Source organism: Rhinolophus sinicus, chromosome 2 (assembly GCF_057876585.1).
Source record: "Rhinolophus sinicus isolate RSI-liver-muscle chromosome 2, RSI-T2T, whole genome shotgun sequence".
Taxonomy (NCBI): domain Eukaryota; kingdom Metazoa; phylum Chordata; class Mammalia; order Chiroptera; family Rhinolophidae; genus Rhinolophus; species Rhinolophus sinicus.
Genome location: NC_142502.1, coordinates 141770093 through 141797422, shown reverse-complemented (window position 1 = coordinate 141797422; position 27330 = coordinate 141770093). Strand labels below are relative to the sequence as shown.

The 27330-nt window shown below is 41.1% G+C and overlaps 1 protein-coding gene across 1 annotated transcript; it reads left to right on the top strand.

The window, feature by feature from the left end:
• Positions 1 to 1689: 1689 nt before the first annotated feature.
• Positions 1690 to 26756, top strand: PLEK (pleckstrin). The gene is made up of 9 exons (XM_019718277.3): positions 1690 to 1847; positions 11218 to 11373; positions 11622 to 11803; positions 13425 to 13516; positions 16405 to 16589; positions 17927 to 18031; positions 22602 to 22685; positions 23556 to 23625; positions 24992 to 26756. The coding sequence occupies exons 1-9, from the start codon at positions 1806 to 1808 to the stop codon at positions 25126 to 25128; spliced, it is 1053 nt and encodes a 350-aa protein (XP_019573836.1). The 5' UTR covers positions 1690 to 1805; the 3' UTR covers positions 25129 to 26756.
• The last annotated feature ends 574 nt before the right edge of the window (positions 26757 to 27330 follow it).

Sequence of the window (27330 nt, the reverse complement as noted above, 5' to 3'; positions counted from 1 at the left end):
ACTGATGGCAAGCCGTCTATAATTTTACATAATCTACATTGGAATAAAATGAAAAGTGAAAAATAAAGGGGCAATGGCTGCTGGTTAGTTGTAGAGCTGGAAGGAAGGAGGGGAATGAACCAGGAGGCTCTTAGAAAACCCCAAGAACAGATCTTCCTGTCCCTGACTTCTCTGGTTCCTCACATGCCTTTTGTGGACATCTCTTGGTTTTGTCTGCATCGGGACCTTTCACTCTTCTACTGCTAATAGTTTATTTTACTTTGAGGGATGGGCACCTCCCCCATCAGACGATGTCCTGAGGGACCTGTCAGTTCTCGTGCTCAGGTGGCTGAGAGGTAAGCACTAAGCCAAGTAGGCCAATCAAAGTTCCGGTCCCTGGAAACTATTGTAGAGCCTGAAACCACTGACATTCTTTCAGCTCCCTGTCTCAATTAATTCTTGCTTCCGGGAATCTCACAGCTGCCCTGATTTCTGTCCTTTCAAAGATCTGGGTCGTCATGTTTCCTTTGAATCTGTGAGCCATTCCACATTCTTCTAGTAAATTCCTGTTTGCCTATATTAGCCAGAGTTGGTTTCTATTGACTGCAGCCAAAGAATGCTGACTGGTGTCATGAGGAAAGGGAACTAAGCAAAAATCTAGTCCTTGGATTACTTCTATCATCTTGAATTTATTGAAAAGGATCAGCTCTTGGGTCATAGAGGCTCTTTGAAAATGAGGAATCAGTAACATTTACGGATACTTTCTATGTTCCAGACACTTTTCTGAACATTTACAAGTATTATTTAATCTTCAGAATGACCACTTTGGATAGATGTTATTATTTTACAAATGAGAAAACAGAGGCAAAGAGTGATTAAACAGCCTGACCATTTTCAAACGGCCAGACTAACATTCTCAAAGTTTGTTGTATAGAACACTAGTTTTTTCAGAATTGTATTAGTTTCCTAGGGCTGTTGTAACAAAGTACAAAAAACTAGGTGACATAAAGCCACAGAAATTTATTATCTCACAGTTCTGAAGGTCAGAAGTGGGAAATCAGCATGGTCATGCTCTCTATGACTGTTCCAGGAAAGAACCCTTGCTTGCTTCTTCTAGCTTCAGGTGTTGGCCGGTAATCCTTGGTTTATAGATGTATCACTCCAATCTCTACCTCTGTTGTCATAGGCTGTCTTCTGTCTACATGTCTCACTCCTCTTCTTATAAGATTGCTAGTCATATTGGAGTAAGGGCCCAACTACTCCAGTATGACCTCGTTTTAACTAAATGAATTACATCTGCAAAAAAGCCTATTTCCAGGCTTTTCCAACTATTTTCAGGTCACGTCCTAAGGTTCTGAACAGTAGTTACCTTTGTTATGTTAACCAGACAGTTCTGAATTTCTCGACATTTTTATTAAACATTTCAAGGATCTCAAGAATAATTCCTAAGCAAGTTCAATTTTCACCAATAAGTTTTTCTCATTTATTTTTCTCTGTTTTTCACCATGTTTTTCTCTTTAGGAGAATGGTTTTCTTTGTAGTAATAAGAATTTGCCTTGAATAAATATTCAACCCAACTCTACGTTTAATAAGTCTCCAACATTAGCAAATAATGTTTTTTTTTTCCTCTCTGCAGTTCCTTATTCTCATCTTCCACCCCAGGGAGGGGAAGAGGGTGTGATCATGCGATTGCCAGCCCACGGGAAATTGTGAAAGGGACCTCACTATAGAAAAGCAGCCCACAACTGCCTCTGCTCTCAGAGGAGGCTGAGCTTCTGAGAGGACTTGCCTGAAAGTGGACCTGGCCGTGTGTTTGTCCATCTGACATGGAACCAAAGCGGATCAGGGAGGGCTACCTTGTGAAAAGGGTAAGTAGAAGTGCCACCTACAAGGGTGTCACTGGAGATAGGACTGGGGAGGGTTGGAGTCCAGCTTTGCACTCTCTACCTACTCATTTTAGGAATGTTTCATGCTGAACCTAATGTTTAAAGGGCGAACCAGGAGAACACTGCAGCATGTAGAATGTTCAGAGGAAGCCAGTATAGGTTCCACGGCATCCTGGTTTTTAAAGCTGAGCTATAGCTCAGGTGTCGGCACAGCTTGATCACCTCGGACTGAGAACACCAGGCTGCAGGGTCTGGAAGGTGGAGGAGGCCTAAGCAAAATCCCTCAAGATTTACATCACCCTTTTCAAGAGCCTCACATGCCTGTTGTGATAGAAGACTCAAACTCTCCTGCTGTAGAGGTTACTGGGAGAGACTATTCATTTGTTATTTAAGTTTCACTCCCCCTTTTTTTTTCAAGGGGAAAAAGAAGAAAATGATTAAAGATGAGTTGATACAATAATACCATAATCGTGGCTTGTTTCTTAGGCTTTCTTCTAAGAATTGGTGCATTTAAAAACTTTATCTTTTTTTACTGGGCTGAAAGCTCTTTCTTCATGAGTCTTAGTGAATTTATGTAATGTGCCATAAAGGTAGTAGGTAGATGCACCAATTTAAAGATTGGAAAATAGGGACACAAGTGCACTCAGAAGTGCTTTGTCTCACTGTTGCATCATCAGGAAATTGAATTTTGTTAGCGCTGTTGTTTTTTCTTATGATGGTGGGTGTGTGCCATGTCACTATTAAACTCCCCAGGATGTTGAGTTCACACACAGCGTGTTGTGAGCATCCTGTGGGCAACACCTATGTAACTCAGTACACTCACATTGATCCAAGGGAGCAAAGCATGTCAGAAATGAACTAAATTCAGTATATTCCTTCAGATGCCCAGCTTTTTAATTGAATGAATGCGTACTGTGACTCTGTGTTAGGCTGTTCGTTGGTGTGGCATTTTATCCCAAATGTTCTATGTATGGGGAGATTAAACAGCACCTATTGCTGCCTGATTCTGTCTTGATTTAAAGCTGGAAGGAACCTTAGATCATCTGGCCTCATTCCCTCATTAACAGAAGAGGAAATTGAGAGCCGGAAGCTCTCATGTGTCCAAGGTCACATGGCTGTGACAGAATTGGGAGCAGAAACCCACTCTCTTGAGTCCCAGGTTCCTGACTTGTGGCATTGAGCTCTATCTGGAACACCAGGGTTTTCTTAGAGTAAATTTAATCTAAGTTAAGGTTTGTAATGCACATATGGTAGTGAAGAGTACGAGGGGATGCTGGAGAATAAATGAGCCCTGAGCTGATATTCTCTCTAGTTGGCCATATTTTGAAACATCCTTTGAAAAGCACACACATATGTACGCAGAGGCATATGTAGATTCTTTGCAATGGGCACCAATACTCTTTTTGAGAACCAATAATATTTATTGGTCGATGTATGTATTTCTTTCCTGATCACTTGGGCTAGTGTCCTGAGAAGAGTAGGTGAAAGGAAACATTTTCTGCAAAGTTCTCTTTTTCTTAAGCAATTTAAACATCTTGTAATAAAATTGCTGTTATTAAATTTGTGTATGCATATTTTACACTCTATACATTATTTAAAATTTTAGAAGAGTAAATCTCTAATAAGTGAGGCTGCCCCACTAGAAAAAAGTTAGGGTTGTCAAGACTTAAATTAATAAAGAGTCTTTACTCAGTTAGAGTAATTCTTTCAGATAATGGCTTGTACAAGCCAATCTAGAAAATGTACCTAGAAAAAAACATGGTGAAATTTTATATTGATATTTCCACAATTTTCATTTTCCGTAATTTTCATGTCTTCCATTTACATCTTCCGTAATTTTTGCATTTTTCTCTAGGAACTTTTGAACACTCTTTGTTTTACTATATTAAGATTCCTTAATTTGTCGTTTTAAAGAAATGCTTGGTTGGCTGCATATTCCCTTTGTTGGCTTCAGAACTGCACCTGAAACCAGAATTTCCCAGTAAGGTGCTGAAATTCTTAACTTCTTTAGATGTTAAGTTTCTTTCAGATACTTCAGATATGTGGGTTAAAAACTATAAATGTTTGGAACCTAGCACACAGTAAGTGCTACATAAGTGACAATGATTATTAGTATCGGTGTTGATATACACTTCAACAGACAGGTGTCCTCTCCTAGATTTTCATGGGGATATATACTGGTTCCTGGGTTGGTTGCCAAATTAGTAGTGAAGAAAAGACCAAGAAAATCTTTCTCTGACAAATCTGTGAGAATCCTTGACTATGGTTTTTGATGTTAGAGCATGACAGGCAATAATATATAAATCTCCCTCCATTTACCATTTTTTCTTATGCAGTTTCAAATACCTGGGTGGTAATAAAGAATATCTTTCTCCTTATTCTTGTTTTATGAAGTAATTTTATTGGAGATAAAGACGTCTTGGGTGGAAAAAAAATGCAACATTAAAAAATTCTGGTCCAAGGATGTTGTCACGTCAGAAATCTTGAGGTCAGGAGTCAATGACATGGACTCTAAAATGTTTCTGCTTTTCTTCTGGGAAAGATGACTGTCCACATTTCATAATTAATGTTTCCTCCATTGCCTCATGTCTAAAACCTTTAAATAGAAAGTATAGTTAAGAGAAAGAGGAAAAATACACGATTCTGTCATTTTGCAACTTTTTCATTCTAAATAAGACCCAGCATTCTTTGCTCAGAGTCTTGCCATTTTTGATGCGTCTACCATGTAGCAACCAGTGGCTACAAGAGCATGATCTCATTCAATCCTAACCTCCCTATGCAGTAGTATCCTTATCCCCAACTGACAGATGAGAAAACGGAGGCTCAGAATGACATGCCCACAGTCAAGCAACTGGGCAGAGGATGACCTGGGATTCAAACCCCGGCTTGTGGAACAGCAAAGCCCACTGTCTCGTTGATTCTATGCAGCATTCTGAAAGGCAGGCTTACCCACACTGGCAAAAGAGAGACAGATGAACTTACCAAAGTCAGAATGGGGCCTGGACAAATGGTGTTATGCGTAAGATTTGGTGTTGTGACCTCAACTTCCTTTTCTCTCTGATTAGGGATTACTGCCAGCCAATAAACATAAACATCTGTTGGGGGTCCTTGCAAACATAGTACAGATTTGGATAGGGTGATAATCAGAGCTTCAGAAAGAGAGAGGAAGAGGTTACACAATCAATAACCTGGACTCCACCAAGTCATGTCCCAAACCAACCTCATTCCTAGAGGTTTATGAAGCAAACTGTTTTTGACAGTTTGACAAGTCCAAGAGGCACTTCACGCAGCAGGACTGACCCAAAAAGTGGCTCAGAGATTCAGGTGTCCTCTAAGGCTGGGAGAAAGCACAGGGGCCAGGGTGCCCAAGCACAAGTGGCTTGGGCAGGAAATAAAAAGGCCTGCAGAGAGCTGTGGTAGAAGGAGGAGAGTCTGGGGTGCAAAAGGGAACCAGAGTCAGGGTTCTCGGCCCAGGACTTCTTTCACATGGCTACTTTGACTTCCAGACACAATATCATGAAATAATCCCCAGCGATTTGCACCCATTGATTCACCATCGTCATAATAAGCTAACACCTGTGGTGCTTACCTCTCAGCAGGGATAGATCTAAGCATGTACTGCATTAATGCACGTGGTACTTATAAGCACCCTGCAAAGTGGGTACAACTATTAGCCTTACTGGACAGATGAGAACACTAAGGTGCAGGGAGGGAAACAGACTCCCCTAGAGTCACACAGCTGTTAAGTGGCAGAGCTGGACTGGAACCTAGCAGTGTGGCCCCAGTGTCACAGATCCTAACCACGTTACATGTGGCCCTCATGGGCTTGTCTTGCAGTGATTTTCTTTTTCACAACACTGTTGCTGTGATGCATGGTATCCAGAAGAGCCTTATGCCAGAAGAATTTTATAGAATTGCCCTACAAAGCTGTTAATCTTAGCTGTTGATGTAGTAACTACATTTGATCACCTGCTACATGCTAGTCTTGGTGTTAAGCCCTTTAAGTATATTATTTAATCTTTATAACAGTGGGAAATAGATAGAATATTCTCTTCGTTTTACAGGTGAGGAGACTAATGTTTGGAAAAATTAAGTAACTTGCCTACAGTCACACAGCACAGATGAGGTAAAGCTGAGATTTGAACCTAAATTCCTAAGATGCCAGAAATCAGGCTGTTAAACATTCAGTGCCATTTCTCTATTTCTTACCTAGTATGTTTTTATTGTGAAATTATCCAACCTGGAAGTTTTTATTAATGTAAAGAACATACTACTGAGTAGATTTGTTTCCCTGCCTTCAAAGAATTTAAATAAGCACCGGATGACCATTTATCTGTGATGTTATACAAGGGATTTCATGGGTCAGGCTGGAAAACTAGAAGAAATGATTTATGATGCAGTGGAAGTAAGGACTTAATTTAATGCAGCACCCAGCTCAAAATACACGCCCCATGAGTGTGGGAGAATGGATGATACTAACTCACAGTTCTGCTTTAGTTAGATACGTACTTTTGCCCGTAATGCAATTTTCCTTTAAATTCCAGCTATACGTCAACATCCGAAAAGAGAAGTTTGAGGGAAAGGAGAAGTTAAAGGTGGTGTGGGTTGTAAACACTAAAATAAAGTTGCTCCAACCGTCAGTAGTGAGCTGTGGCTTCCTTCAGTGTAGCTGTACAGACACAGGAAGGCATGATCCACTCCATGCACTCATCACACTGAACTGGAGCTGCTGAATAGGGTCACTGTCTTCCCCACCCTGTGAGACTCAACCATTTGAGAGCAGAGATTATCTTATTCGTTTTTACATCCCAATACCCAGGCCAGTGTCTGTAGCATAGCAGCTGCGCTATCATTCTTTACTGAATTAATTTGTCTCCAGGAAAGAAACTTGCCTAAAATAGACTCATAGGACCCAAGGAATCAGGGGTCCATATTATAGCAATTTTTAATGCATTAAAAAAATTCCCAGTGGGGTATTCATGTTTAGATGATGATGTTAAATATGTTTTTAAGATTTATTTATTTTTGGCTTACTGGTGAAAGGCAAGAGTTGGCAGGGAAATCTGGAAATTGAAACCTAAAGAATAGTAGGGTCAACAGGCTTTGGGGAATAAATATGTAGAATCTGAGAGTTGAAAGAAATGTTAAGTATTGAAATAACTATTTAATTGAACTTCCCATCTGTGGCCTGCTTTTTACCCGCTATTCTGTTACCAAGTATGTTTGAATGCCTCTTGAGTCAGGGAGCTCACTAATTTAACTTTCTCCCTTAAGTTATGCAGCGAACTGTTTTTTTCTAAAACATCCATAGATTGGGACTTCAATCTATGACAATATTTCACACCTTTGAGGACAGTCCTTATCTACTCTGCCTGTCTCTTTTTGGACTAAAACCTAGCCAATTCCTTCAACTATTTCCCAAGAGAGATGCCATCTTATCTCTTTTGAACAGGCTCTGGCTTATCAGCAGCTTTGAGGTTTCCTGAACTCAATATCATTCTCCAAGTACACCTGATAAGCACAGAATTACAGGGAATAGGTGGTACTGATTGAGTGCTGACTATATTCTAGACACTGCCCTAAGCAATTTACCTGGGTTACTTAATCTCTCCATAACCCTAAGAAATGGATGGTCATGTTATCCCCATTTGCCAGATGTTGACAATGAGGTATAAAAACCTGCTCAAGGTCACATTGCTGGGACGTGACAGAGCTGGGATTTGAGCCTGGACCATCCAGCTCCAGGGTCCGCGGTCGCCTATTGGTTATGCTCCATTTAAAGTGAGACTATTACTTTCCTCACTTTAGATCTTATGCTTCTATTTATGTAGCCTACAATGACTTCAGTTTTTTTTGACAGCCCACATCAAACTGGTGACTCATAGAGCTCCTTTTATTATGCCCATTTCCCCAAATCTTCACCAATTAATACATGTTATAAATCTTACAAAAAGTCTTATTAAAGAAAAGGATTATATCTTATTTAATTTTAATATGCATTTCTTTGAAGGCTGTCGAAGCAGTACATTTTTATGTTTATTGGGCCTGAGCATTTTTCTTTTGAAATGGCTGGTTTATATTGTTTGCCCACTTAGAAAATTGGCAATGTTTGTATTTCTTATTGATTCTAAAGATTTTTTAAAAAAAATATTAAGGATATTAACCTTTAATTATATAATAATATATTACAAATTTCCACATATTTTTATTTGCAGGTTTTTTTAAATGTACTGAAATTCAAGTTTTTATATGGTGATATATCTGGTCCTTTAAGATATCTTCTTTTGCTGTCATGCAATGTCAGACACTTATGCACTAAATTGTACTAGTTCCCTGATGATGAACAGTTATTCACTGGGAACCTTTAATAAATCTGACTCAGCATCTAAAACACACCTGTTGTGACAAATAATTGGATAAGTTTGGGTCTATATTGGGAAAAAACAGACAGATGCTCTGCATATATACATATATATTATTAAAACCTTATATTTTATGATTATATAAAATCATAATCATGTGATTTTTATGAGCTTATATATAGAGGTAGCTAGGTTGCCTGGAAAAATTGATTTAGATTCCAGAATTATGCAAGAACCAAAATAATGATGGCATCTGAGGGGACATAGAAAGAGCATAAAATTGGGAATCAGGAGGCCTGGATTCTAGTTCCAGTTCCACATGTGTTGGTCAGGTGTACTTAGCCCTGGACATTCCATGATCACACTTCCAGGTTTGCTCTTGGGTAAGTACAAGGAGGGTTGGGGAGAGAAAGTGACAAATGTAGGGATCACTGAGAGGAGGTGCTACCAGATTACTGCAGTGAGAAACTGGTGGCTGCAGCAATGGCTGGGGAGAGAGAGATCACCCATAATTCCATCATCTTGCCTTAACTAACCGCTACCAAATCTGGAAGAAAATTTTCCATTTTATAAGCAGTCTGATTTCTTTTGTTTTACAGAGTATCAGTCTCCTAAATGCACATAAAGACCCTGAATCCCAAATGACGTATCCTCCTCTAAGTGAGGTGACAGCTCCCTGAGGCTACATTTGAATTAGGAAAGCACAAATACCTTTCAAACAGTTGGCTCTGGAGTAGCTTTACTTTAATTGTCTAAGGAAGGAATGCAGTTCTGGCTGACCTCTCCCAGTTTATCCCAATTCCAAGGTCAAAAGCCCTGAGTGATTGTGGCAGTTATTAATCTTTGATAGGCCTGAGGTAGAATATAAAATTTTAGATTCGAAAGGCATTTTAGCCACCATTTGTAATTTTCAGTTATTTTAATTTTTTATTAAATAGACTTGTCTCTATATTTCCCTAAAATTATATCCCAAACTTAGTACATAGTAGTGTCATGTGTTGTTCATCTATTTATTGATTTTTCCCAATTATTTTGAAAAATTTCAAACCCACAGAGAAATGGGAAAACAGTATGACTATCTGTAAACTCTTTACCTAGACTAACCAATTGTGAACGACTGGCCATATTTGCTTCATCACTCCCTATCTCTATATTTCTGTATAAATAAACACATATATTTTTATGCTGAAATATTTGAGAATAACTTTCAGACATCATGCTACCTTACTCCTAAATACTTCAACGTATATCTTCTAAGAATTAGGACATTCTCCAGTTTTCCCATTTCATGTACCATTTTGCACTCCTGCTGGTGTGGGCGTTCCTGTTATCATCCTTGCCTAGTCTTGCGCTTCTCAATCTTTTTAAATTATAGGTATTCTAATGGGTGTGCAGAGGTATCTCACTGGTTTTAATCTGCATTTTTATGATGAATAATGATGTTGAACCCTTTCTCATTGGCTTTCTAGATAACCTCTTGAATGAAACGTCTCTTGCAGTCTTTCGCCCATTTAAAAAATAGATTGTTTGTATTTTTCTTATTTATTTGCAGGAGCTCTTTCAGTTCTGGATATGAGTTCCTCTCAGATAGATGTAGAACAGAAAGATATTTAATTGAAACTATTTCATGTGTTGGCATAATGTCTGACCTTGCCCATTTTTTAAAAACGGGGAAATAACCTAGTGGTAGTATGGATAGTTATTCTGCCTGTGCAGAAAAGAGATAGTGTGTTTTAATTTAAAAAATATTTGTTTTTAGTAACTAAATGAAAGGAAACACTTGGACAAGCAAGATGATAGTCCCACAAGTATTTATCTTTGCATAAATAGACTTCCTTTTGGGTAACTGGACTTTTATATATAGGCTCTTTCGTATTTTAAGATAAGCAGCAGAATTTGCTGGGAACTGGATGATAATTCTATTTTGCAGTAGTCATGACAGGGTAATCTCATGGGTCCAATGATGAGAGGCAAAGAACCCTGTTTTCTTCCTTTTTCCAAAGCCCTGCCAAAATCTAGACAAGAAAGAGAGACTTCCTTGATCTAGGCAGAATGGTTAATTTATTGCTATAGGGGCAGTTGACATTAACCCCAACTGAAAACTTTTTCAGTAAATGTTTTCCTAAAAGCTGTATCGACATGGAGACCAACACTCTGACATAAAAGACCACTTTGCAAAGGATTTTTGTACAACTCAGTCTGGCATACAAGGCTGTTGAGTTTCTTCTTGACATTTACTTTCAGATAAAAATATGATTAGACCACAGAATGAAAGTTACTACAGCTAGCATGCCACAATCTATGTATAGCCTCCACGCCCATGGTAAACATACCGTGTTTCCCCGAAAATAGGACCTACCCCGAAAATAAGCCCCATTTAAGATCATCAGCCAGACGGATGCATGTAGTACATTATGATGAGATTCCAGAAGAAGATGACATGACTGTATTTGAATAAATAAGACATCCCCTGAAAATAAGCCCTAATGGAACAAAAATTAATATAAGACCCTGTCTTATTTTCGGGGAAACATGGTAGCTATTGGATCATGAGACTCTGCCGATGAGTCCAGCCTCAGGTATCAGCTACTATTCAGTCTGAGTTGGCACCTGAGATGGAATCTATTTGTCATCCCTGAGTTGAACTGAATATAATGAACAGGTTTGGGAGCAGAAAATAAGCCCCAGAAAGCCAGCCTGAAATACGCAAGGAGAGTTGAGGTTCATACTATATTCCCTTGGTAGTGGCCCATGAGAGGCGTATGGGCTGATTATAGATGTGTGTACAGTTTATCTTATAAGCCATTTAAGTTCCAGAAGAATTGCTGTCCCCTTCTCCCCTGAAAGCTGCTTTCCTAGCACCCTGGTCACACAAACATGGGTCACCTGCATCCACACTGGCCAGCACTAGCCTTTTTACCAAGTCCTACTCCATCTATAGAACAGTTTTAGAAAATAGTGTTACATGGCTCTTTTTGTTGTCATTACAGGGGAGTGTGTTCAACACCTGGAAACCCATGTGGGTTGTATTGTTAGAAGATGGAATTGAATTCTATAAGAAGAAGAGTGACAACAGCCCCAAAGGAATGATCCCCCTGAAAGGAAGTGCTCTGACTAGCCCTTGTCAGGACTTCGGCAAAAGGATGGTGAGTTGATAAGATGAGCCGCAATGAATGCCTTGTCAGGCACTGACCTGTGAGCCTGTGCAAGGCCCACAGGGTGAATGGTTCCCCTGGGCCAGTCCCTCTCACCAGCACCCACACTCCACCATGGGCATTTGGGTCTCTCTTGGCCAAGCACTTCCAGAACAGGGTGGGATCAACTGCTGTGCTTTGTAAGGGGCCTGAGCCCCTTGAAAGGAATTATTCCTAATGGGATGTGTTTCGATTTTTAGTTTGTGTTTAAGATCACTACGACCAAACAGCAGGACCACTTCTTCCAGGCAGCCTTCCTAGAAGAGAGAGACTGCTGGATTCGGGACATCAAGAAGGCTATTAAATGCATTGAAGGAGGCCAGAAGTTTGCTAGAAAATCCACCAGGAGATCCATTCGACTGCCAGAAACCGTTGACTTAGGGTGATTTTTCTCTGTTTGCTTCCTTTCACCCCTTTCTCTTTCCCCCTCCTTTTGATGAAATCTCACATCAGACCCTGCTCCAAGGTTTGCTTTGGTCATCTCTGAAGGTTGTAATCACTCTTCCAGGTTGATACCGGTACTTGGTGTACTAAGACGTTTACCTGAATCTGAAAGAGTGATCATGGTTTCCCCAAAGCCTAGCAGCTGAAGAGAGGAATCTAATAGAGTATACATTCTCTCATTTTGGGAAACCTTGGCAGAGAGAGAAAGAGAGCCAGAGAGATAATGAGAGAGATAGAGAAAACTTATTGTACTTAGGAAGCAGCCATAACAAGCTAGTCTTGAAAGAAAGCTTCAGGATCCCTAGGGAGGGAGGAAAAAGCAGGGGCTATGCAACCAAGTACGTGAAGTTTCAAGTTCAAAGCACACATTCACACAATCAGCATGAACCAGCAAGGTGAATACCCATCCTGGGTGGAAGCCATTTATGCCCTGACCTGGTTTAACATCCTCTGACGTTGGCTGGCTTGGAATTGCAGGGATGGTTGTTGTCTAAAGGTTGTTAGAGGCTCACAGCTAAATTCTGTCCCTGAGAGGGGTTGGGAATAGGGTTCCTTCCTTCCTGCACATTTCACACCTCCTATCACATGAGCCCTTTTCTCTGGGAGTCTCTGCTTCCTGATGGTTTTGTTTTTATGTTGAGCATACCCTGAAACAGGAGACATACCAAGAAGAATTCCATATTGGCTGCTTTAAAATGCCCAACAAAGATTCTGTTTATATAATAGGGGGCAGGGGGCTCCTGAGGGGGACTGAAAAAACCCCCTTCCACAAGCCTAACACAGGACTTGTAATGTCACAGGAGTTTGAGAAAGTTTGTTCATTGAGTTTGGTAAAAGCTTTTCTCACCAGGGAAGCTTTTTGGTAAATACCCCAGAGGAAGCACCTGGTCTAGCTACAGATGCTGCCTGGGGTTGTTAAGTGACCACATTTCTGGTCATGAGAGCTGAGTGGCAATAATGCTTGTGCTACTTGGAGCCACAGGATGCACGAAAATGGCTTTCTGTTTGGTTGTTTACAATTTCTCAGATCAGGTTCACTTCAGTGTATTACTTCAAGGACAAAAAATGAGACTTTCTCACTATTTTGTCTTGTCTCTTACACTTCTTAGAATAAGAGATAAGTTTACCCACAATGTTCACTTTCTTGGAGGCAAATGCCTACACCAGATGGTCTCTTGAAGGACACTTAAAGAACTGGAACATGAGGATTGAGGAAAATTAAAGATCTAGAATGCGTATGGAAAGTTGGCCCTGAGAACCTTTAATATTTGCCACCTAACTGGGGGCAACTCAGGTACTAGGAGTTAAATCAACAAAGAGCTTAATGAATTTAAGAAGTAATAATGACCTTCCTAGTACATCTTGTTGAATGCTGTGCAGGCCACTGAGTCACGCAAATAACTCTGCCCTTTAGTTACTTAAGATCTAGTGGAGATGAGGCGCAGGGGCCACCTGGGGAGGGCGAACATTGTGCTCATGGCCTGCCTTTCCAAGGTGGACTCGCGGAGAGGCCTTTCCATTCTGAAATGACTCATCTGTCTTTTTCCATCTCTGTGCAGTGCTTTGTATCTGTCCATGAAAGACACCGAAAAAGGAATAAAAGAACTAAACCTAGAGAAGGACAAGAAGATTTTTAATCACTGCTTCACAGGTAAAAGATCTTGCAAGTCTGAAAGGGGGCAGCTGGGGAAGGTGATCCAGAGTTCTGGCTTAGCCTTATGTGTGGGGTGTGGGGTGTGGAGCATGGCGGGTGGGCGGAGTCATAGAATTGCAGGCTAGTGAGCATGAGAATTGAATGTCCCCAGCGTGGAAACAGAAAGAATAGAATAGAACTTTGTTGTCCAAGATATAGTTTTGGAAATTCTAATCAAAGCGTCATTCCTGCCCCCCCCCCCCCGATAAATACCCTTATGTTAAAATAGACACAGAGTTGAATGAAATGATGAACAGGAATCACAATATGCAATGTAAAACTTAAGTGACAATAGTGATGTCTGAGGCTGCACAAGGTCAGGCATTAAGTGTTCGGAGTTTAGGGAGATGATGTAATGGTTATAAACGTATTTTGGAGCCAGACTGCCTTAGTTCAAATCCTGGCTCTGCAACATGTTAGCTGTAAAACCTCAGTCCAATAACTTAGCCTCTCTGTGCTTCAGTTTCCTTGCTTATAAAATGGGGATAGTCATAGCACGTGTACTTTATAGGCTTGCTGTAATGTGCTTAGAACAGCGCCTGGCACACGTTACAACTACGTACTACGTATATGACGCCAGCTCTCAATGTGGTGTACAGTTAAGAGGTCACAAATTTGCACAGTCACTTCTGTGAGTTCAGAAGAGCTTAGGGGGTTATTGGGATGAACAGAAGGTGGTGCCTGAGTTTGACCGTGAAAGTTAGTGAGAGTCTCATTAAGTATTTGTGGGAAGGAATTCTGACGAGGAGGCTGAACAGAGGATGGGGAGGCAAGGTTGTGGGACATTCATGCAGGAAAAGAAAAGGACCAGCCTAGTAGGGCTGGTCGTTCGTTAGGGGGCAAAATGGGACGTATAGTATGGAACTAGGTTTGTCTAATGCCAGGCATAGCTTACTTACAGTGACAGGAGAGGTCAAGGGAGGAAAACTCTGAGAAGGGACAACAGATGTCGAATCCAGTCAATAGATAATACATGAAAATAGTGGAGAGGTAGTGAGCTGGGGTAACAGGGTAGAATCCCATGGGAATGCAGCATCAGGGCATTAAGGCATTAAGGCAGTAGCCCATGAACATCAGAAAAGACGGGGCTAAGATTTGGAATCAAGATACTAGCCCTGGGCAGTGGTAAGGAAAACTGGCAAGAGCAAGGCAGAGCCCTAACTCTAGCAGGATGAGGTCACCAAGACAGAGCCTTGGACAAAGGGAACAAGGCAGGGGGTGGGGATGGGATGCCTGATGTAGATCTGGGCACAAGGACCAAGCCAGACTTACTTCCTGTGTAACATGTTACTGAGTCCCAGAGTACTGGGCTGGAACTTCTGAAGTCCTTCCCATCGAAGGTCAGGGTGGATTCTAGAAATTCAGGTGGGGTCAAGCCTTCATGTAAGAGTCAAGTGGTGTAGAGCAGAGACTGGAACCCAGGCACTGCTGACATGTGGTGAAGGACCTTGAATATCGGGAGACTAGACTTCAGCACGCTTAGCTGAACAAGTGTGAAATCTGGGGTTACAACACTTAACTGAAAGCCCATTGCAGGTGTAATTCAGGCCTAAGGTCACCTAAACTCTCTGAGCCTTAATTTTCTCATTCTTAAAATGCGATCTGCAGTTACTGCCTTATCTCTTTTATGGGGTCTCTGTGAAGATTAAAAGTAGAAGTGCAGTATTAATTAGTTTATCCTTCTAGAGAAAGGGAAATCGGCAAAAACCTTTCACATATGAAATTCATGGGAGGCTCACTAAACATCTGTTCTCACTCCTGTTTCAAGGATGGCATATCCTACCACTCTCTTGGATGACCTGGGATTCGCTGCCTGTTATGTTGGCTCCCTGGTTGATTATATTTGTAAAGAAAGAATACATTGTTTTTAATACAAAGCTTTGTTGTAGCCTGCTAATAATCCAATTGATGGGTCAGTTTTATTTTATTCTCTTTGCAATCCTCTCTTGAGGCAGAAAGTTGATTAAATGACTTCTCAAGTTCCCTGCTAGACACTGCAAAAAACGTGTGACATTCATTACAAGTGTTATCATCACATTTTAATTTAGGACATACACAACAAACCATGTTATTTCCTGATTAAAAACTTGCAAAGGTCCCTCACTGCCAAATTTCTTGATGTGCTACCAAAGCTCTCCCTGCTCACTCTGTGCCCTCCTTTTGCCTCACTCTTGTCTCCTTTTGCCTTCTTGCCACCAAATCCTCCCCCTGCCCTCCAAGTGGGCTGCTTCAGGCATGTGTGTGTCTTTTCACACTGCTGCCCCTTCAGCCTGTACTGGTTCCTCTCAGCCTCTGTCTCATGTGCTTGGCAAACATCTACTCATTTTTGGAACCTGGGCCCAGTGTCACTTCCTCCATAAAGCTTTTCCTGACAGTGCCCTCACAGCTCCCTCCCCCCGCTTCCACATATTCCTGCGGATTTGACCCAGTAGCTCCACTGTATTGACCCATAGCACAGCAGTTGTTACAACCATTACTTATCACCCATCTCTCCTTTTTAGATTCCCTGAGTGAGTCCCTCCAATACCCACTGCAGTAATTAGCACCTACTAGGTGCTCAGTAAATGTTTGTTAATAGAATAAATGAGTGGGTTAGTAAAAACTATTTCTTTGATGCATGCATTCATTGCTCCTTAAAGAACATGGAAATTTTTTCCCCCCTAAACCTTTATTTGGTTCTTTTGTTTCCAGGTGCCTATACCATTGATTTTATTTTTCTTTCTTGGAGTAACAGGGACAATGTGACAAGTCAGACCCATGTGTGCTCTAGAGCTCTCCAGATGGGACTGTCAGTGGTTTGTTCTTTCATTAGGAGAATTAACCTTTCCTCTGGTGGTTCCATCCAGGAAACTGTGTCATCGACTGGCTGATTTCCAATCAGTCTGTTCGGAACCGCCAGGAGGGTCTCGTGATTGCCTCGTCACTGCTCAATGAAGGGTACCTGCAGCCCGCTGGAGATCTGTCCAAGAGCGCAGTGGACGGAACGGCGGACAATCCTTTCCTGGACAACCCTGATGCCTTCTACTACTTTGTAAGCGAGAAAAGCTACCTGTCTACTCTTCCCGTAATAAGGACTGCCCTGGGCAGGTTCTAGGGGGTGATTTCAGTTCATGTGCACATATGGTAAACAAAGACCCAGCCCTATAGAGAGTTCTTAGCTATTCCTGACTTGACAGCTCTCCCCCTCCTCAATGTCTGCCACATTCAAGCGAATCAGTTTAAAGGAAACTATTGTTTACTTTACTACAAAGCAAACTATAAAGCTATAGTTTTCTTTAAGTGGACTCTTAAAATTTTACTATGTCTATCCTTATTCTAAGCAATAATTCATTTATAAAAACCTAGTAGGCTCTAGTGCATGCTGGGCACTCATCTACACAAAAAAGATACAGCAGTTAAAAAACAAACAAAAAAAACCCCACCATATGCAGAAATTGCAGCCATCACAGAGCTTTCTTTCTAGAGGGAGATCCATAAAAATCATAATATGCACGTTGTATTTTTTCAAATATACGTTAAAAATGTTTAATACAAAATATTTTCATCCACATCCCCTGCCTGAATCATCTTGTATACCTATCACCTTATGTTTGCCACAGATTGGAAAACACTATATTACATAACACGGAACTAATCTTGGGCCATTTCAGAAATCCTGCCACTGTGGATTTCTAGGGGGATTTTGACAGTTTTATTTCTGTTTGGGGTCACAGCACAAAAGTTAGGAAGCTACTTAAGAGAACCAACCTTTTCACACAAATGATATGACTGTCCCTGAGTTTCATATCACTTTGGGGGAAGTTCCACTCTCAGTATTTTTTTTAGATTTCTAATTTGGTTGTTTGTAACCATTTAAATATGGGATTCCAAAAATACCCATCACAGTGGCTCCTCTTCCTCTGCATTATTCATTACTTGCTTATAGTTGAGCAAGTTCCAGTTCCTTCTTGGTCTTCTCAAGGTGGAAGGGGATGAGTGGCAGATGTCACAATTAAGATCATGTTGTGACGTGTCTTATAAATTAGTCAACTCTACTTTCAAGGACGTGGTTATCAGGTCCCAAGAGAAGGAAGGCTTTGAAGGAAGAAATATGCTTAGCTAGACTTGGAATATATTTTGGGGGACCCAAGAAAATGAAAGGACATTGACAAGATCACATGAGAGGAAACAAGAGAAGAAGAGTGTCTAGAAACAAAATAAAAAGGGAGGAGAAATGAGCTTACCAAGAATAGCCTTTAAAGTTCAGGTTAGGATATGAACCATAAGGAGAGGAGAAGAAGTAGGCAGAGGGCTGAGCAAGTAGGAGATAGTATAAGTAGCAATACACCTAAGACTGGTACAGTAAACTTGCTGTTTCTTTGCTCATAGCCAGACAGTGGGTTCTTCTGCGAAGAGAATTCCAGTGATGATGATGTCATTCTGAAAGAAGAATTCAGAGGGGTCATTATCAAGCAGGGATGTTTACTGAAACAGGTGAGTGGCCACCACTATTCCCTTTTAACCTTTCCCCCTCACCAGGTCCTTTTTATTTCTAATCACCAAATGGTGATTTCATTTGGCTAATAATCAACTAGCAAATGTAACCCACAGAGTGAAAGATGGACAAATAGCTAAGTAGATGATCAAAGTGGCATTAGGTCAGGAGGATTGAGGCAGGCAGGGTAGAAGATAGACTTTGAAAAAAGGAAACTTCTCTTTTATCAATATCATGGGAAAAATAGATGTTTCAAGAAAAGTATTGACCTTTAAATTAGCTGGAGGAAATCACCTGTTAAGAGATGCTATGCAAAAGGCAGAGATATTTCATAATAAAAATCCTTCCATTTGCCTATCCCTCCTCCCTACAAAGTAACTGGAAAACAGGAATAGCCCATATCCAAAAAAGGAACATTATATACCGTTGAGAACAAGGAAGTGCCATTCCAGATTGTGGATAGTACATGATGAGACCAAATCCATGGCATGCCTGAGGCTAACTCTGCAGAAGCAGAAGCAAACAAAGGTCAAATCTAGTTGGAGGGTATGGACTCAGTTCTGGGAGGAAGTCATGTGCAATTACCAGGTATCCACAGGTACAAGCAACTGTCAGTCTGGGAGGCAAGGGCTAGAGTGAGCTGAAGAGCTGTAGTTAGTTACCAGGTGCCAAGGCATGAGATGCCAAGAGGTAAGAAAATACGGGGGCTGGAACTGAGTGAGGAAGCTAGAGTCAGCACCTGGTAGAGGAAGAAGCAGCAGAAAGATATGGGAATATTCAGGGTGAAGCAAACTGATACCAGCACATGGTGTCACAGAAACCAAAGCTGCTTTATGAGGCCAAGGATTTGCCTTTTTGTTTGTGCTGTGAGCTGTCTTAAAGGCACTGCTCAGTATATAACAGAGAGAGCCTGGTCACTGTAAGGAGATTTTCATGCTCTGTCTATAGGCCCCTTGGGACTGAGAGATTTAACTTACCTCATGAACTTTCAAGGTGAAAAAGAGAGAACCAACATTAAGCATATATTTACATTTAAAAAAGGAATTTGGGCTACTTGAGATTAGGTATAGGTATGAATTTTGAGTTTCACTAGGAGAAGTGGGCATTAGTGTGGAAAATTTACCTTAACATCAGGTCTTGAGAGAATAGGGTCCTAAGAATTAATATAGTAAGGATTTAGAAAAAATTCACAGCGTATTCTAATAACTTTTATGGCAGGGTGACCACTGATTAGATTAAAGGAAAAGCATAGGAGCAGGGCCAGCCTTATATAGGCAAGGCTCTGGCAGTTGCCCATGGGCAGAGTTTGCACATTGCTGGCTTCCTCGTTGGTTCTGCCAAGCCTTCCTACATTCCTGCCTCTTGATTGCAGATGCTGGAAGGTAGCTGTTAAGAGTAGCTTGGGAGGGAATTTCATTTTCTTATGTTGTTGATTCCTTCTATAATTATATATTGTTATCAGCCATTTATAACTTTTCTTACATTAGTTGATCTGACAAGCTCTAGTCTAGAGTAGAGCCCTGAGAAAACTGAACATGAAGGTTGAAACAGGGTGAACAAAGTCTGGACTGGCATGGCGTCATGTCTGAGCAAAGCACTCCAAAGGAGACCCTGGCTGTTCAAAAGTTAGCTGAGGGTAATTAATTGGTACCTGAGTGTGTGTTGAAGGTAACAGGGACTAGAAGTAGGCTTGCTTCTGTGTTTTCTTATGCCTTCCTTTACTTGACTTTTGATAGTTACAATTTAGCCTGAGCTAGCCCAGTTGGTGTACATTTTAATTCTCCAGGGATCTGTTAAAATTGCACTCTAGAACAATTATAGCAGAGTCATTGAATGTTATAGCTCCCCAAGCGATTTTGATGTGTGACCAAGGTTGAGAACCACAAAGCCTTTTTCTTGAAAGCTGATTATTCCTATGATCAAGATACCACTGTTTAAATAGTCATAGAATTCAAAGGAAATGGAAATGTATGTGCATTCAGGAATTTTGTTCTTTTAGAATATTCTTTCCTTTCACTTTTTCGGGGAAAAGATGAGGGAGGAAACAAAAACCTCTTTTATTCAGCCCCCTTGAATTTCCCAATCTTTTAGCTTAGTGCTTTATAACCCTGGTTCATATCAGAGTCATCTGAGGGAATTTTTAAAAATGCCCTCTTTAGATGCCACAAAACTAAACCACCCTGTGTCTACTGCTGAGAGTTAGCCACAGTTAACCTGTGTAGGAAGCTTATCATGAAAAAAGACACCTGTGTTCCACACCCTACAGGTGGGAAGTAGCTGTGTCCAACTGGAGATTGGTCCCCACCCCTTCCCCTTTCTTCTCCCCACTTCTCTCATCCCAGAGGAAATAATTCTACTTGGGGGACGTAGCAAGTTTGAGGATAAATGATACTTGATTATATTCAATATAATCCTTTTTTATATAATTCATTCTATTATGACAATGAATGAAGTATTTGGTTTTTCAACTACATCTAGATTCTTTGGTGGGGAAGGACAATGTGTTATATGTATATTTCTCATATCTGCTGCAGAGTTTAGCATTCTTCTTGGTCTATAATAGGCAATAAACATTTGTGCCGTGATTTAAATCAAATATAAGTAGATGACTTTGACAGACCAGCAACAATTCTTGGAAACCTCAGGCATGCATTCATTCCTTAAGATCCCTCAGGAAATACTCATTAAATGTAAGATGGCCAGATACCCCTTACTGACATCAAACTCTTCAGTGCATCACATTGTGATGCCAGTTACGGCTTAAAGGGAACGTGGTGGTTGGCCAGTGTAGGCTGATTTTACATCCTCCTGTTACCTTCCTCTTCCATTGATTATGAGAACTTGGTATTCACCCAGTGATTGCATGACATACCATGTGTGTCTGCAGGTCAGGAGGAAATGGGTGTGGGGCAGAAACTTTAGTATCTACATTTTATGGGCGGCATTAAAAGGCAAATAGCAGGAATTCATAAAAATAATTTTAGAAGTTGATGCTTTGCAAAAGCCTTTCTGGATGTGATATTGCAGGTAGAAATAGTCTCTATTCTTACATATGACTATACATGGATCCTGGCTCCATCCCTCAGGCAAGTAAAAGGCTCTTTGGAGATGAACCCCTTGATCAAATGCTCAGCCAAATAACTTAGACACATTCTTGAAAGTTCTCCTTAAACTCCTCTGACCTGGCATTATGAAGGAAGCACTGTTTGCTGAAATGATGAGTGTTTCATTGCTTTTCTATACAAGTACAATGACAAATATTGGAAAAGTCATATACATGTTTGTCAATATGTGGTGCTTTAGAAATAACAGTATTCTTCATTTTGGCAAGATAGAAAGCATACATCTTTTAATCTAATATTTTTTGGCTTCTGGAGTTACTTAAGTCATTTGAATTTTCTGTGGGAAATCATCAAATCAAGTTTACCATGACATTAAAAAAAAAAAGTGCTATAAGGTAATTGAAATAATTGGGCAATGCAGGGCAATTATGAGCAGATACGAAGCAGCTTCCGTGTGCCAGGCACAGTTCTGGGCATTGGAGGACCAAAGACAATCAAGACACCAATCCTGCCCTCAAAATCCACAGTCTAGACAGTGTCAGTATTTAATTGTCTTGGAAAAGGCCAAGTCCTATTCGTTTTCATTGCGTCTGGCACAGTAACGATTCCTTCCCATTTCCTTTGCTGCTATCTGGTGGTAGTCCCTGATAATTTTATGTCTGGATTGTTGAAATCGTTTCCTAATGACCTCCTTTTTTGCCTTATTATCTTCGCCCTGGTTAACCGAGCCAGCTGGTTTATGCTGTATGTTGTCACCACATTCATCTTCCTAAAATGTGATTGTATTCTTTCCACTTCCAACTCAAAAACCATCAGTGACAACCCCACCTTTCATTTCTACTAAAATCTCTTCTACTTTTCTGACGTTGCCTCTGCTCTTCCTCATGAACCCAGCCTTCTTGTCAGACTGGTTTCATTCATCAGTGTCTGAATATGCCTTGTGCATTCTCACTGTGGCTTTTTTGTTGTCGGTGGTCTTTCTCATTGACCTCTTTCTCACTCATCTAACTCCTGTGTGTCCCACGTGGATAAGTGTAGGTCTTTATAAAGCTTTCTTTATAACATCTAAAAATACCTAAATCCACAATTGTTTCATTCCTTTGAAATCCATTATCTATACCAATTATTTAATTCGGACATTAGCTGTTGTGTATTTCCACACAGGTTATAAACTCTTAGAAGAGTAGGGCCATGACTTAAATCTCTGTGTAGCCTCCACATTACCTAACATAATACATTGTGCACAGTACTGTCTTATATGATACCAAGCTGGAAGTCAATCATAGAAATAATTTAATGTATAATTTAATAACGTCCAAATTGTTCATTGGCCCTAGTGCTATCTCCCTGACAAAGAGCTAGGTTAGGGCCTGGTTCTCCTGAAGTTAGTAGTTCATCTTTTTTCTTTCTTTTTTCAATTCAGTAAAAACTTATTATGTAGGTATTATGTGTACAGAGAGATGCTAAGAATTCATCATTCCTTTTCTTATGTTGATCCTGGATATAGGGGCATAGGAGGAAAAACTGGAAAGTGCGGAAGTTCATTCTGAGAGAAGACCCTGCATATCTGCACTACTATGACCCTGCTGGGGTAAGATCCTGTGGTTGATAAAACCATGCCACCAAAAGCCTCGACTGCATCTGTTTGTGGGACTTCCTGTTCTCCTTTCTGCTCTGTTGATGTCCCCTTTTCCTGTTCATCCTCCCATTTCTTTTTATCCCACCTGCCTCTACCTTTTCCTACATCTTCTTATGGCAAAGATTTGAGATCTTAGGCTTTGAGGCCAGCGTAATCTCAGGGATGGAAGAAAATATCACTCTATGGTCATTTATTTAGTCAACTCAACATCATTTTTGTTTGTTTGCCCAGTCCGATATTTTCAGAGGAACTCAGCCAGTTCAACACATTGCTCTTGGTTTAATAGGCAAAAAAGTGATAATTTCTCTTCTAGGACAACTTGGATGAAAGCACTTGTTTAAGTCTAGCCATATGGGCTTTTGAGTATTCACAGGAGGGCTTTCTCCGCAATAAAATGAGCCAACTCTAAAGTGTAAAGACAGCTCCGTCTGGCTTGGCTCCTCAGCCTCTGCTTCCAGTGCAGAGCTGTTTGATTCTCTCCCATGAGGGTTATACTATTGTGTCAGTGGCACTGAGCCAAAGAGCTCTGGAAACATGCAGCTCTTCTCTTGCGGGACATGGTGATTCAGATTCTCCATGTCTCCTGCCACTTTCCTCCAGATCTGAGGTTTGGATTGACTTGTGTCTCCTCATTCTGCCTCCCCGGGGAAGGTGGGGTAGGGGAGGATCTGAAAGGGGCTTCCTTTAATCCCCTTCTGCTCTTACCTATTTGGGGCCCTCATCTATGCCAGAGTGAGTCTGTGTCGCTTTTGTACCAACAGGATCAGGTAGAGCCATACATTGTGTTTTGGAATCATAACCAAGGACTCCTCTCTTCTCTAGGGGGAGGATCCTCTGGGAGCGGTTCGCTTGCGAGGCTGTGTGGTGACTTCAGTGGAGAGCAACTCAGATGGTAAGAATGAATTATTGTCTGAGAGAGGTGTGTCTGCTCAGGCTCCCTTCCCATACTTGAGCACCCTGAGTCCACAGCAATCACTCATTCAATTAACCAGGCATAAGCACGAATGAATTTCTGTCTCAAAACCTGAGAGAGACCAATTGCTGATCTCTCCCCACTGCTGTCCTGGCTCTCTGGGCCTTCGGGAGTTGGAGTGGTTTTGTGGATGCCTTAGGTAAATCTTTGAGAAATGCTGAGAAAAGCCATTCATATCAGAACTGGATTAATTGGAGAGACTTGTTACCTCCTCACAACTGTAATTGAGGCATAACATTCCTTAACAGGAGGCTTTTGCAGTCCATCCAGGAAATCTCCCACAACAAAAGGAACATTTGTGCAGTGAGGTGGTGTGGTGTGCCTGCATTATAGTTGGTCAGCAGCATGGCCTTGGGGGAATCGCCTAACTAATCCAGGTCTGAGCTCCTTCACTGAGAATGAGGAGGTTGCTCCCGATTTCCCCTGGGTCCCAGATCACAGGTCTATGATTTGGTGCATGGAATAACCACACTGGTGTAAACTGACTTCGTAGGTGTGGGGAAGAGTGGTATCACTGTGGAGATGTAGTTCAGACACCCATGGCCTGGTTTCGCCTTGTCCTTTTGGGTTTATGATGTTATCGAGACTGACAGGTAAACATTACAGCTGCAGAAGTCTAGATTTTTACTCCCCTAGGCCTTCTCACTCCCCTCTCCCCACAGAATTATGCTTTAGTCTTGGGGTAGGGAACATGTTGCTTTTTGATTTGAGGTGAATGTTTTAATGCTTGTCATAGTATTGGCCACTCTATTGCATTTCAGTCTTTCAGCAGAGACTGTAACTTAGCCCTTGATAAAAACAAGTCCAGCCTGTAATGATGGTACTGGCTGTGGGTCCGGTTATCATCTGTCATCCATCTATCATCTGTCTATCTATCTATCTATCTATCTATCTATCTATCTATCTATCTATCTATCTATCCATCCATTTAAAAATATATTAAGGTCAGCCCTTGGTTTATATTATGAGCAGAGGAAAGATACTCAGTAAAGACTATTAGAGGTTACTCATTAAACATTATTGGTATGCAAAAGTGAGAAGTTTAGTTTGCATGTAAATTATGAAAGAAAATGTTTCTCCATGAGGGTTTCACTTATTTTTTAAACACACACACACACACACACACACACACACACACACACACACACAGTGATGGTAAGTTTGAAAACCACATAATTTTCTTAAACATTCAAAAACTAGGGATTTCATTCCTTGCTGAAGGAGGGTGAACTAGGTGGCCTTTCTGGTGCCCACGTGCCCTGTCACTCACTTTCTCTCTCTCCAGGCAGGAAGAGTGAAGAAGAGAACCTCTTTGAGATCATCACGGCCGATGAAGTGCATTATTTCTTGCAAGCGGCCACCCCCAAGGAGCGCACCGAGTGGATCAAAGCCATCCAGGTGGCCTCTCGGACTGGGAAGTGAGGACACACCTGAAGCTCCTCATCACCCTCCTGAGGGAACCCCACGGATAAGCTCGGTCCAGGATCTGTTCACTTCTGGTTACAGAGCAACAAGAAAGGGCCCAGGGGTGGGAAATTTTTGTCTGCGGGGGTTCTGAACATAACTAGCCACATGCCACATGATGTTCACCTGCACCAACCACATGGCTCACTAAAGCCTCTGCCACTCTCCGAGTCCCCGAAGCAGGTATAACAAGCTGTGTGGCCTGGGTACACTGCTTAATCTCGCCAGGCCTCAGATTCCTTCCTCTTCTGGAAAATGAAGAAGTGAGATCCCTGAGGTCCTCTCTAGCTTAAACCCAAAGCCCTGTGCTTCTAACGCCCATGGAAATGAAAGTGTCCACAGTCATCCAACTGGTGTCTTTTCTTGGCTAAATCTTGGCCTTCAGAACCGGAGACAGCACTTCCCGTAAAATTGTCCCATTCTGTCCTAAGAGGACTAGGCATAAATGTCTTTCATTCTCTTTCACTGCCTTGACTTTCCCTTGGCTACGAGATCATGTATCAAAATGATCAGAAAGGAGACCTCGCTTCTTCCTTCCTCACTCTATCCAGAAACTTCCTGAGAGCCAGAGCTGCAGTGGTGGCTTTTGGGTTGAGGCCTTCTTTTACTTACTATAGCCTGGAAAGTAATGTCTTCTGAGAAAAGACCTGAGGAAGCAAGGAGTAACCAAGGAAGGATCTTTTCCATGCCTTGAAGGCACCTAGGGCAGGCATTTTCCGCTCCCACTTGAGGCTGATCTGAGAAGGGTTGACCTTTGTCCCTTTCTGAAGCAGTTCTCTCTATCATTTGTTATAATTAGGACGAAGAACTCCAAATCTTTGAGATTGTTTCATTTGAGTGTTTGCAGAGAAAAGTGGCCATTGGGTTTCCTTAATAGATTTTCTCCATGAATGAGAGGCCTGGGAGCCTGCCTGGCCTAACATGTCTCCTCAGTCCCAGCTCCAGAGGGTGCAGGGGCTGCACCACAGGCGGGCAGATTGGATGATAGGTTTATACAAAGATCCCTGAAAGGACTTAAGTTTAGACAGAGCTAGAGGAGGAGGCCGTCAGCATTGTTCAGTACCTTCAATTCTCCACCTAATCATACAGCCTGAGCTTTAAGCATAAACTGTGGCAGCTCCTGCTTGACCTCCAAGGAGCCTCATGAAACCATTACCAATCAGAGTAATATGAGTAATATTCAAACTGGGTACCTGTTTATAGCTTTTGACTGTGTCCACCGACTAGTGATTCCAATCCAAAAGATTAGAGAAAGAAACCAGCTGTGTGTATGAAGGTGTATTTTCAAATTTTAGATTTTTAATTTGAAGGCCCAAGTGAGGAAAGGAAAGTAGAAAATTCTTCCTGATTTTATCAGCTCTCCTCTTTCCCTCCCTCAATTCCACATGATATTCATGAGGCTGTTCTTACTCCCAGATTGTTTTTATCAATTGTCTACAGGTAAAAGATTACCTTTTCTCTGATTCTTTAGTAAACTGTCTTCTTAGAACATGCACCGTCGTTTTTCTACAATTCAGTATTAAAAGTATTTATTAATATGGAGTACACTTTATGTTTTGAATTAAACATGACCATGTGTATTTTCTTATTGGTGTGATAACTCTGATGTTTTGCCTCCCATTGATTCTCCTTTTATACAACCCACTTTCATTTATGGAGGATAATACAATTTTTAATCTCTCAAGTCATCCCAATGACTATGATTTTTTTTTTTTAACAAAGTCACTCTTCTAGGGAATAATAACAATATGAGGAAAATAAAAATAAGGCTTAGGGAATAAAGGTAAGGCTGTCCATATATAGACAGCATATATCTTCCTATTCCTTAAACCTATGTCACTAATTTTTAATTTATAGGGCCTTGATTATAATGTTCAGGCAAGCCAAAGAGTCCATAAATGGCCATTAACTATTAAGGATACAGAAAACTATTTACATTAGGGGAAAATAAATTTCCTACTGAAGGGCTGCTATTACAGTTGAGCAGGATGTACACTGCTCAACTCCAGGGGCCAGTATTCACATTGGAGTCTAAGCGACTGTCACTCCTGGGAATTTTCATTATGCAATCTGCATATTTGTACACGGTGGTCTGCAAAGAATTAGAAGTGTTATTATGGCTTCCTAACATGGGCAATCAATTATTCCTGATGGAATGAA

Coding starts and splice junctions, on each gene's coding strand:
- PLEK (XM_019718277.3), top strand. CDS start 1,806: ATGGAACCAAAGCGGATCAGGGAGGGCTACCTTGTGAAAAGG. Junction 18,032..22,601: donor AGGGATGTTTACTGAAACAG/GTGAGTGGCCAC, acceptor TCCTGGATATAG/GGGCATAGGAGGAAAAACTG. Junction 22,686..23,555: donor ACTACTATGACCCTGCTGGG/GTAAGATCCTGT, acceptor TCTCTTCTCTAG/GGGGAGGATCCTCTGGGAGC.